The sequence below is a fragment of the Lissotriton helveticus genome, chromosome 3_1 (genome assembly GCF_964261635.1).
Source record: "Lissotriton helveticus chromosome 3_1, aLisHel1.1, whole genome shotgun sequence".
Taxonomy (NCBI): Eukaryota; Metazoa; Chordata; class Amphibia; order Caudata; family Salamandridae; genus Lissotriton; species Lissotriton helveticus.
In genome coordinates this window covers 926851318-926864384 of record NC_136061.1, presented here as the reverse complement: position 1 = coordinate 926864384, position 13067 = coordinate 926851318, and the positions used below count along the sequence as shown (strand labels likewise).

At 47.5% G+C, this 13067-nt stretch overlaps 1 protein-coding gene across 3 annotated transcripts in view; it reads left to right on the top strand.

The window, feature by feature from the left end:
- The window catches only part of RUNX3 (RUNX family transcription factor 3), a 542293-nt gene that overhangs the window by 341427 nt on the left and 187799 nt on the right, over positions 1–13067 (top strand). For all 3 annotated transcript variants that reach the window (XR_013608734.1, XR_013608735.1, XM_078681272.1), the window contains exon 6: positions 504–660. Coding sequence is in view for 1 of the 3 variants with exons in the window: in XM_078681272.1 (XP_078537398.1) it covers positions 504–660 (157 nt within the window). In the remaining 2 variants the exon portion in view is untranslated. The remainder of the gene's footprint in view (positions 1–503; positions 661–13067) is intronic.

The window sequence follows — 13067 nt, the reverse complement described above, 5'->3', positions numbered from 1 at the left end:
ATATTGCACAAACCCCAATGTATTGCCTGCGCTCTCTTTACCACCACAGACACGGGAAGAGATGTGATCTGGGGCTGGGCTGGAGATAGCGTGGGTACAAAACGTTCTAGTTGTAAGCCCGGTTACCCACAGTGTGACCACATTGTGTGATCGTGGGCAGACCGCTTTATCTCCGCGGGCCCTCGTTCCAATCTCCGCCAAGGGGAAGTACAAAATTTCGCTAAAAGCAGCATTAGGTTAATGACCGGATATTAAGAACTGTCGAATAATAGAAAGATTCCGAATTAACAAAGGAAGTCGGTGGCCGGTGTTAGCCTCCGCTCCCACTGGTATCTGCGCGGCACTTTATCATGAATTCTACGCTTTCTTGGCCTATAGCGCTTGCGAGTCAGAGTGGGCGCCGAGTAGGCGCTGTTGTGAGTGCAGATTTGAGGATACTCCGCGTCCCTGCTCTGTGAATGCTCCGTTCCTTGCCCTAACCCCCATGTGTTCCTCCCCGGCAGGTGGTGGCGCTCGGAGATGTCCCCGACGGGGCCGTGGTCACGGTCATGGCCGGCAACGACGAGAACTACTCGGCCGAGCTCCGCAACGCCTCGGCGGTCATGAAGAACCAGGTGGCCCGCTTCAACGACCTGCGGTTCGTGGGCAGGAGCGGGCGAGGTGGGTACCGCAGGGGCGTTTGGGGGCGATGTGTGTAAAAACGCATACTGGTTCTTCACTATGGGTGTGTGGGGCAGTGTGGGTATCACCAGGCGCAGGGGGTCCCCCTGGGCACTTTGAGGGCGAGGGTGCAGAGTGCATTTCACCGTCACGAAGTGCTTTGTGTGTTTAATTGCAAGAGTTAGCGGTCACTGCGGCCTATAAGTGAATGCCTCGCTGAGGAGGTGGAGGGTGGGTGGGCATGTGTTCCCAGCGAGTCTTGAGATGCTCCGTGTGACTATGGGACCAGTCTCCGGCCGCGGAGGTTAGATCTGTGCTTGTTTGGGGCATGCTGTGTTTGCAGAGATCCTCGCTGTGGGGCATGGCGGGAGGGCCCCGGTGTGCACACAATGGAAATAAGGAAAGGAACGCATCACTGTGCACGCAGGCCCCATTTTGAAGAAGGTGCAGGTTAGGCTCATGATGCTTACATGCAGGTAGCACGCGGGGTGCATTATACACGCAGGCGGGGGCTGCATACTGCACGTGGTTATGCGTGGGAGCGCCTCGTGGGTGACTGGCGCCGGACAGTCTATCAGTAGGAGCCAGGGGAGGGGCATTGTGTCATGAAATGTTCAGTTTGTATGGGGGAATCACGGTGGGGCCATGGGTGATAGACAACCTCATGTGCAGTGACGTGGATTTCTTTGTGCCGCTTGGATCTTGAATGAATGTGGGACACTGTACATATTATATGGCTTCTTGTGGGCGTTATGGGCCCGATGACTTTCAATGTGCAGTAAAGGTCACTCATTGAAAATGTAAATGTACTTTATATGTAAATACTAATCTGAGCACATTGTATAAGAAAGCTGTAACTTTGATTTCAGAGTGGGTGTGGAGTGCACCCCAATGGGGTGCGGGGAACATGTTATGAAACTTTGCATCTGTATCTGTTGTATATTCCATGACAAGACAGGTGGCGGCTTGTTGTATGATGCAACGTAGGAACAGCCGCGTTCTACCTAATCCGTGCATATGTCATCTTATTTTATGCATAGGCCTACATGTAATGTATGCATTTACAAAATGGACTCGAAAGTTAAAATCGCAAACCTCAGAGAAACCTAACGGAAAAATGCCAATTTCATATTTAATTTTTCACAATATACTGACTTCAGAGCTGGGATTGTGCACAGCATCGCTTGCCCTCCCGTATCCTTGTGATTGGTTGACTCCCTCAACACCCTTCGCTCACCGTGCCTAGCGGTTACACAGCGCCTTAAGGCGCTATCAACCGCCTTTGCTTGCAGTGACCACCGCTAGCAGGCGCACACCTTGCGCATTACCTGCAGCCAATCATGTGGAGACGAAAGGCGTTTTTTCAGAAAGATCGGAGGTTTCCACTTTCCAAAGCGGGTTTTCATTTCCTTGAAAAGTTACATATTCGGACGTCTCGCGGAATATCCCTCAGACGTGTTTTCTCGTGGCCCATCTGCAATAATGACCCTTAGACTCAGAGGGTTCACTGTTTGCTTTGATACCATGTTTCTAGTTTAGTCGAAAATCCATTTGTAACTCCGTCTTTCCCGCTAGATTTACGATATATTAAATTGTAATTTAGACTAAAACAAGAAATTATTGGGTCTGAAAACACAGTGGAACTGTTCAATTTATCAGTTTACTGCAAGTGCTTGACGTCGGTGACGTGTATACATTTTTTTCTATTTATCTTTGAAAATACATACATGGATTTTTAGCGTCTAAAGAAAAAGAACAATGTAATTTTATTTTAACTAGCATTCATTGCTGTTACAAAAAAAAGAAATAAAGGAAGCCTAGTTTATTACGCGACTGCCTCCTTCTGTGCGCGCGTCATCATAATTCACGTCATGACGCGGAGCGCGTGCTGGGGCGTGGCCCTGGCCGCCCCAGGTGTGTGGGATACACATGCTGCCCCGTCCGGGCTCTGCCCTCTCACGTCGTCGCGCGCCGCCGTCTGTTTATTGCTTCTTTGACTGACACCCTCGGGTGGCCGCGCGGCCGTCCGCGCGCAGTAAATGTCGAGATGTTATTTTAACGAAGCCGAATAGCTGCCGTTCCCGCAGACATTTCCTATCCCGCTCCGAGCCCGCCCCCGCAGCAGCGGCTTCCTCCAAACCCCTGAACTTAACTGGTTGCAGGCTGATGGACGGAAAATGTTTCCGTTTATGAATTAAGCCGCCATCCCTTTAGTCAATTATCCTGTTATTCGCCCCTATACCCCCGCCCCACCTATACACGTTTCCGAAAACAGAATGCGGCCTGCTCTAGGCCTGAATCTCTGCCTCGTATTTAGTTTTAAATCCTAGGGCGCCATTGGTCCTGGAGTCCCAGAGAGCAAACGGTGACGTGTTTTGCAGATCTAGATCCCCAAATTGGCAATGTAGGCAGGGCCACTGGAATTATGCAAACGTAGCAATGTCCCCATAGTGTTGGATCTGACGCATTTGCCACATGCATGTTACCATCTTATGCATAGTACGACTGAGTAACCCCCAGACAACAGAAACATCCTATTTTGTCTTGATAATATCGGATTATTTCTGATACCGACCGGTCATTAGTGTCGCTGGAATTATGTGGCAATGGAGGGCCAATGTATGCCACATGGTTTTCGAAATGACGCAGAAAAATCGACAAATTATGTGGCACAATGCTGCACAACCATAATCTGTGACTGCATTATTTCGTTATGTTGCTAGTAAACACCTATTATGCCACATTGCGTGTATTTATTGCTAAAGCTAGCTCCGCGCATTTTGAAAAGCGCTCGAAATTAAAATGCTCTTTCCTAGACAGGATTTTCCATCCCACAAGGAGCGCGTGCTGCTTCAAATATTTGGGGGGTTCACTCAAGTATCATATAAATGCATAGCAATGAGAATGACCACCGGCCTTGCTTATCTAATATTACCATGAATCTTTAGAAAACAAAATGCTGCAGAAATGAAGATAAACCACGAGCGTGTCACAGGCTGAGCATTTCTGAAATGCCACCAGAACCTCGCGCTCTCCTTAGGTAAAGCGCGCCTATATTTTATTCCGCGAGACTAGTGTCGCGAGATCACGTGACTGGCCTATCTGCGGCTCGCGGAGCTTCCCGCCTCTTTACGTCCAAGGCATGGCATGGAGTTCCTCGCGGACAGGCAATAGTTTGTCGTGATGGTTGGTTTGTTCTGAGAAATGAATGCATAGTCTTAACTTGAAACCGTTTTCTTTCTGCCTTTGAAAAGGTAAGAATTTCAGCGGTCTTTTTCTCTTTCTATAATTTAAAAGGGAAGCGAAACAGGTGGAAAACAAAACCCGCATGTGGAAAACTATGTGACCTACCGGTAGTAAGTGCAGTCTTGGAGAAAATTAGGGGACGTCCCTGCGAGACAATCCTCACCTTTTTGCCCAACCAGAGGTCCATAAAGCACTTGTCAAATTACGAGGCTTGTTGCTGGTGCTAGTCTTGAGTAAAGCGCATCTCTATCCCTGTCGACCCACACGCGCTTTATAACACTGTTAAAGAAATGCATACACAATCCATGGTTCACTTTGGTTGAAATTCTCGGTCATTGACCATTGTGCCGTTTCAATAAGCAATGAGGGCTATTTGTTTTTTGTGCAACAAGAAAAGCAAGAAAGTAAAATATGCAAGACCCTGAAATATTTTCAATAGTGGGTGTCACTATTGTAAACATTTCTGGGTCTTGCATCCTGCGTTGTGCCTTGATTACCTTGAATGCCACTAATAAAAGGTTTCCAAGGGTTTTGTTTCTTTTGCTGTGAATCAGATTGGACGATTTTCACTACGTGCCTACAAACGCCTTATTAATGTTGTTGCATTGTCCTGTGAGTAACCTGCCGGCTGTCTCAGCCTTTTATCCTTCCAGGTGACGCTGATAATTATAACATGCATCACAAAGGAGCGCTCGGCGATATTAATAAAAACGGGAGGCTCTTGGGTCTTGACTGCACACTCTGAAGTTTTCACCCCCCATTGGGCACATGGAGTGCAGCAAACCCCCTTCCAGAAGACGTTTCTGGAAGCGCTGTTTTCTCTTGGGATAAACGAGCTGACCCGTCCTGTGATCTTGTGTCGGACTGGCCATTAGTACTATTGATAATCACAAAACAGGTGGTGGAGGGTCTGAGGGAATTTTTAAGACCTGCCCAGGTTATCATCCCCTGATTAGCATACTTTTCAACACAAGAAACTTGGGGGTCTAGTGAGAGAATTAACTAAATATTCTCACTTCTTCAGGCTCTGAGCCCGCAGGTGCTCGTTTCAAACTTACAGAGTCCTACAACAAATATAGTGTACTGCCCAACGCATTTTCTTCCCAGCAAAAGTAGGTGAAGCCCAAGGTCCAGAGATGGATTCCCATCAATGTCTTGTAAGTGATCTTATGATATTATCATTTGGTCATCCAAAAGGTTAGGATGGAGCATCTCTAGATCATTGAGATACTTTACACCCTACCTTCAAGGACAGGGAACAATACCCATCGCTACTCGGTAGACCATGCGTTGGATCACTCAATGGGATTATAGTGCAGTGAAGTGAAGTGAAACAGATGTGAGATTAAAATAGGAATAGAAAACATACAGTAAGAACCTTTAATGACCATATGTTTCTTTCGTTTAAAAGACCAGAACAGTGCAAAATGATGCAGTTTGAACAAATAACTGCAGATGGACCAGAGCCTGAAGAAGTGAGAATATTTAGTTAATTCTCTCACTAGACCCCCAAGTTTCTTGCATTAGTACTATTGGACAACCAGGCAGTGCCCATAGGACTGGCCTCACAGTCACAATCAGTGTATGGGCTGTATTTTTGGCTGTTTGTGGGTCTGTTTTAAAGTCGGTTGGGTAGGTTTTTGCTGTAAATTTCCCTGATATTTTACCACAAACATTGCCTATAGGAAGGTAAATCTATTTAGTCTCTGATACCTTGAAAAGCACTTACAGAACTTACCTAGAAGATCAAAACCGCCCTATTTGGAAGTAAGGGCCACTTTCATTTTGGTGCAGGGCCTGTTTTCTCTCCCATTCTTACCCTGCCCAAGGTTCTCACTTACAGACTAGAGGAGTTCATTGTTAGCACCTTTAAGGTTTAAGATTTGCTAACTCTAGATGCTTTAGTCACAAGTCTCCAGTGACTTAGTGCGCATTGCTTTGTAGTGAATAGTCTGTACAGTAGATTCTGGATTCATTTTCTGAATCCTTATGTTGCACCTGCTCCTGTGAGCGCCTGCTCACGAGAAGCCTCCACCCATGGGTGCTCATCACTCCGGCAGTGGGTGACAGCAGGATTTCTGTTCACACAAACCCTAAAAACCCTGTCAGTGATTCAGGCGACCAATGATGTCACAAGAGTGGCTCTGAAAGTTGAACAAGGCTCCTCCTGAATGGGCATGGCTCCTTTGCTACACTTGTCCTTTGTCAAACACTTGGATTTTTCATAATCCCTAACAGTGGCGGCTGGTGGTGGGTGTGCTGCGGGCGGTGAGGCGGGGCGAGGGTGGAGCAGGGTAGGAAGTAGTAAACTATGGAATACGACCCAACCGAGGTAAGTAAACAAATAAATAAATAAAAAAAATTTGTTGCGTGGGCTGCATCGCATTTGGCAATGCAGCGCACACAATGGAATTTATTTTATTTATTTGTTTACTTACCTCTGTTCGGCTGTATGCCGCTACCCCCCACCCTGCCTCTCCCCCGCAGCACTCCCGCCACCTGCCGCTACTGATCCTTAGGACTTCAGTGATGTGTTGTTGATGGCAGCTGACCCACCTTGAAAATTGTTCCAGCACCTCTTAGCTCAATTTAGAATCTAAAAATCAAGGAAGACAAAATCAAAGAGAGCACCACACTGGAATTCAACAGCACTTTGACGCAGACACAAGAACCACAACCTGACATCATGAAGAAAACATCCTGGAATCTCGAGTCCGCACATGGATCACCAAAACCAAGAATTTCTTAGAATCCAAAAATGTAACCAGACACCATCCAAAAAGGGGCATGCCGAGATTCAAAAGCACTCTGACCCAGTTCTAGATTACCAAATAGGTAAAGTAGGCACCAGCCTAGGGGCCCCACTCCTTTTAGGGGCCCAAGGACAACGGATCAAAATACAACTCAATGTACATAAACCAGAGACATTGATTCACACATAAGTTTGTCTCTTAAAAGCTCATCTTCTGGCAGCTGTCAGTTTGTAAAATAATTTGGTGCATTGGGTTATTAGGAGATAATTTGTGAGGAGGGGCCCGAAATTTCGACTGCCTAGGGGCCCCTCCACAGGGTTTAATCCGGCACTGCTCTGACTGAATCTAAAACGACATCTGGAACTAAATCTCCCTCTAACATCACCAAAGAGACGTTTTGTAATCCAGAGCGTAAGCAGACATCACCAAACAAAGCACTTCATAGAATACAAAATCCAAGCCAGACAACACCAAACACCACACTGACCCATCAAACAGGTGGACGTTATGGAATTCAAACCCCAACTAGCCAAACACGGGGGCAACCTGCAATGCAGAGTCCACACAGAGCAAAACAAAGGGAGACAATGAATGTAAAACCCCATGCAGAGACTCAACGCATGTCCATATTGAAATCCAAAGCATACTCGGATGGCATAACAAGACAGCCTGAAATCTGCAACTCAGCCAGACACCATCAAATTAATGGGTGGCCATTTTTCAAAGCCTATCCATATAACACCAACTGAAGGACAACCTAAAATAAAGAAAATCTGCCAGACAACGTAAAAATGACATAAAGGAATTAAAAACCCTACCCACAAATTATCAAAGGACTTCCTAAAATCCAAAAACTCTCAAAAACAGAAAATAAAGGGATATGTTGAAATCCAATATCCAACCAGATACTACCAATCAAAAGAGTTTTCTAGTATACAAAGGTGCACCTTGGAATCAAAAACCCAGCCAAACAACATCAAACAGAAGCAGTACCTGGAACTCAAAACCGAATCAAGCAGCTTCACACAAAATCACATTCTGGAATTCAATGCCCAGCTAAACGTCATCAAAAAGAGAGACATCCTGGAATTCAAAACCTGGTCAGGCTCCATAAAAAAGAGAGGCATTCTCGAATTCAAAACTCAGCCAGAAATCACAAAACAAAAGGAATTCAAAACCCAGCCAATCAGCAGCAAACAATCATCAGTCCAGGATTATAAAGGATATGCAGACATTATCAAATGGACATTATGGAATCCAAAGCCAAACAAGATATCATCAAACAAATAGGCATACCGGAAACAAAGAAACACAGCCAGACCTCAACAAACACAGCTACATTATGGAATCCAAAACCTATCCTGCTAGTATAATAGAGAAATGCTGGAATCCAAAGTCCACCCAGATGTTATCAATTAAAAAGACATCTGGGTATCCAAAACCCACGCACTCACCATCAAAGAGACGTCTGGGAAACAAAAGTCCAGTGACAGAGCTTTAACTGAAGAGACATGCTGAAATCTACAACGCAGCCAGATATCATAAAACAACGGGACACCATTAAATCCAAACCCAGTCATACAGCATCAAAGAAAGTCAAGCAGCTCACTGGACTCTAAAGCCGCACAGACAGCCACAAATAGGTTAAGAGACAAGATGAACCCCAAAGCTTCATAGCCAGCACCAAACAATTTAAGGGGCACAATGGTATCAAAAGACTCCCAGACAGCATGAAATAAGAGAAGGGCATGCTGGATTCAAAAGCATCAATTAATTGAAAGCGCATGGAATCCAAAGCCACCTAGATAGAACCAAACAAGTGAAGGGGCATGCTGGAATCTAAAGCCACCTATACAGAACCAAACAAGTGAAGGGACATGGTGAAATCTAAAGCCACCTAGATAGAACCAAACAAGTGAAGGGACATGCTGAATCTACGGACATCCAGATAGGAAAAATCAAGTGCGGCACATGCTAGAATTGAAAGTCACTCAGATACCACCAATCAAGTGAAGTGACATACTTGAATCCAAAAGCTACTCAGACAGAACCAAACAAGTGAAGGGGCATACTGGAATACAAAGACACCCAGACAGCATCAAACAAGTGAAGGGACATGCTGCCATCCTAAGCCACCCAGATAACATGCTGGAAACCAAATCCACCCAGACAGAATCAAACAAGTGAAGGGGCATGCTGCCTTCCTAAGCCACACAGATAACATGCTGGAAGCCAAATCCACCCAGACAGAATTAAACAAGTGAAGGGACATGCTGCAATCCAAAGACACCCGTGTAGCATCAATCAGGTGAAGGCATATGCTGGAATTCAAAGAGACCCATGTACCATCCATAAAGCAAAGTGTCGTACTGGAATACAAAGACACAGTCTTTCGTTCACGGAGGCGGTTTTGCACAGGAGGCGCTCTTCAAACCCAGGCGCTCTTCATACCCACCGACCCACACCTCCCCGCACCCGCTCCGCGGGTGCCGCAGCGTCTAGGAGTGCGTGGGGCTCACCAGCAGCAGGTCAGGAGCAGTAAGGCGGTTCTGGGCGTGAGGCTCGGCGGGGCTGCGAGCGTGCGGGGACTCCAACAACCAGGAGTCCCTGCGAGACCGCTCTCCAGCATCCGGTCCGCTCTCCCCGCTGGCCCGCCACCGCCCACCTGAGGACATTAAAATCATCTCTCACCTTCCCTTGTTGGGACACAGTCTTTCGTTCACGGAGGCGGTTTTGCACAGGAGGCGCTCTTCAAACCCAGGCGCTCTTCATACCCACCGACCCACACCTTGCCGCACCCGCTCCGCGGGTGCCGCAGCGTCTAGGAGTGCGTGGGGCTCACCAGCAGCAGGTCAGGAGCAGTAAGGCGGTTCTGGGCGTGAGGCTCGGCGGGGCTGCGAGCGTGCGGGGACTCCAACAACCAGGAGTCCCTGCGAGACCGCTCTCCAGCATCCGGTCCGCTCTCCCCGCCTCACACGCCCCCTTTATCAAAGCCTCCGACTCCCGCAGCGCGGGACGCAGCCCGGGGCGAAGACCGGGCAAAGAGCGGGCCGTTTGAGGCCGTTCGAGGACGGAGAGGACTGGACTGGCCCAACCCCCTTGCTCTTTGCCCGGCCATCTGGACATTATCACTGTTCCCCTACTCTCGCTGAGGTGGGTTCCTTATCTTGTTAGCTATGTGTACTCGGACAACACGCAGCAGGGCCACTAAAGGTGGATTGCAAACAAACGGACCCATGGACGATTTCATTACTCGTACAAACCTAGCCATTGATAACGAAATTTCCAAACTGCAGACTCGCGTCTCCTTGGACTTGGCCGCTGCTAGAAGATTGTCCCAGGACTTTGCCAAATCCAAAAAATCTTCCTTGGGACACCTAGCAGTTGCTGTAACTCCTGAGCGTCCGGCTAACACGTGTTGCGGAATTATACAGGCAGTCGTCCATCATAGTTCGATTCCACTCACTCCAGCTTTAACTTTGTATCCGGCAAACCAGTTGGATAATCAGAATCTACCTGTGGTTTCTCCCGGCCAGCCAGCCATTTCCCCTTCTCTGGTATCTCCTGAAATCCCTGTATGTAACAACATAAATGGTATTAGCCAGCTTAATGTGGGAGGTGTTCCTGTGAATAATGCTATAGGAGAGTGTGCATCCTTGCCCCAGGTTCATATAGAGGTAGCGGAAGAGGGAACAGCCTCTATATCTGTTAACACAACTGCCTCTACATCTTTTAACATAACTGCTGAGGGAGACGGCTCACACCTAGAGGGACATGATGGGAGGGATGGGGAATTTATAGGTTTAGTCTGGGAAACACTAAAGAAGCTTCTTTCTCCCTTAGATTTGAGGTTGTCACGCATTGAAAATAATCTGCTAGAGATGGAAAAGAGCATTATAGCCCTGGCTACTCTTGGCTTGCGTGGACTAGAAAACCAAGGTCTTATAGTGAGAGACCCAGCCCCACAAGCCATACAATCCACCCCACCACCATCTGCCATAGCACGTCCAGTTCCTAAACCGCGAACCATAGGTGCGGATCGGAGATTGGCTGATATCCCACCCAGACAATCAAAGCCCCCCACCACCCAAATTCCTTTACACCCCAATGTTGGTGCCCCCTCAAGAACAACTGCCAGCAAAGCAGTTCACCAATCGACCCAGGGCTCACGTAGTAAGAATAACTTCTGAGGAGGCTATATTGATCTTCCACCGGAGGCCAATGAGTACGTGGTTGTGTTGACGGGTGTTCCCCAGATTGAAAACGACCAGCACGAGAACCAATGGTCTCTAAAGAACAAGATCATGCACTGGCTCAACGTGAACAGACCGATCTCAAATGGTTGGAAAAGCAATGTCTTAATGGTCCGTCGAGTTCCATGGGTGGGTCCCTCAAAGAAATCTAGCCCTGGGGATTGCATAGTGGTAACATTTGAAGATCCATACACGGCACACCACATTTGCTCATGGGCCATTGATGGCGAAGGCCTGTCCATTGTACCCAGGCACTGTCCTTCTTTTATCCCCCACGCACTATGTATACACAGGGTGGCGATTGGTCTCTGGTATGCCATCGCCCATGGAGGGGGTACTCCAATAAAGACAAAGACCGAGATTTATCGAGACGCTGGCTTGGGCTTCCAACCACGAATAGGTTTGGCTGCCTTGAGGATGTTGATTGACTCCCAAGGCAAGCTGCTCCCCCAGCGCCAGTAAAGGCTTTCTTAACCATGGGGGTTTTAAATCCCTTATCTCTGCTGTTTGATTGTAAGGACACTAATTCCACCACACCCGCACAATCTATGATTTACCCCCCGCTAATAGAGGGGGCTCTGAATTCATTAAACAATCTAGGAACCCAAGCAGCAGCGCACGACCTAGAAGTTACCCCTATGACCCCTGTGTCACCCCATCGGATGGCTCTGCCGGATGGCAGGCGAGCCTTCACATTTAGGGCCCCTACCCGATCCCAGAAGGAGTCCCTCCCAAGACAAAACTTAGCTGTTGTAGAGGCGTTAGGAACAGAGCCTGATCCCGTTATCCCAGTTAGCTTGCATAGACAGGCTACTACAGGTAGAACCCAGTTAAGGATTCTAAGCTGGAATGTGGCAGGGCTTGCTCGCAACTTTGACATCCCAGAGTGGAACTCCTTTTTGGATCCCTTTAGCATCTGTCTTTTACAGGAAACCTGGTGCCTAGAACCTAGGCACAGGGTAGGCTTTACAACTTATTTTGTTCCCGCCACTCAACAACAGGGTAGTAAAGGTCGCCCTTCTGGCGGCCTTCTTATTTGGGTCAGTATTGCATTGGGCTTAAGTGTAAAACATAAATCTACCGAATCCCCCGATCTTCAGAGAATATCTATATCTTGCGAGGGGGGGAGGAAGTTAGAAGTGTTTAACCTCTATCTAAGGGGGGCCAGGGGAGGGGCTTCAACGATACCATCAACAGGATTAAATAGTGAACTTGAATCCTGTAACGTTGATTCCTATGTAATCCTCGCAGGCGACTTTAATTGTTGCTTCGAGCCTCTGGCAAGCGAGGACATCCTGGACAACTGGGAAGATGACACAAGGAGGGGCATTCCCACGCTTGCCCTAGACCCGATCCAAAAATGGACGCAGAGTGCCATAGACATTAACTCACTTTGTATGGAACACGCCCTGAGAGCAACTAATGGTTGCTCCAACTCAGATCCTAAGGGAGCGCACACCTATAATAGGGTGGGACATTCCTCAAGAATAGATTACATCATGTTGAACTACAATTTATGGCCGTTCCATCGAGATATGGAAGTTATATCATCTTGCGACAGCGACCACAATCCCCTGTCTCTAACCCTCACCCCGCCGTGGCACGACAGGAAATTGGTCAAGACCATCTCTGTATGGAAAACATCCCACGAACTTGTTCCTTCAAACTGTGGCAGGCGGTTAAAATGGGCAAAAGTAGCAGCGGACGAGGGCAGGATGGAACAAGCAAAGACTATAATGACAGCAGTGAGGTTAAGATTAGATGCTCCGGAAAATACCAATGACACTGTTTTGGCGACCTTCACAGAAACCATTGCGGCCCTAAGTGAATTGTTTATTATTTCGCAAAATAGGTCAAGGGCCGTAACGAAAGGTGTCTCCAAGTCTAGAGACAAATGGTATTCTTCAGAATGTCGGGTTGCCAAAACGGAACTCATTCTTGCTGTGAAATCCAAAGATCCAGGAAAAATTAGACTTGCCAGGAATGTATACAAAAAAACTCTAGCCTCGGCTAAGGAAGTACATGATTCCAACTTCTGGAGAGACCTAATGGAGGCTAGTTCTAAAAAAGACTCCAAGAAGTTTTGGGACCTGATGAGAGCCAGGGATAAGCCCATTGATGCACAACTGACCTGTAACATCCCAGGGGAGGCTTG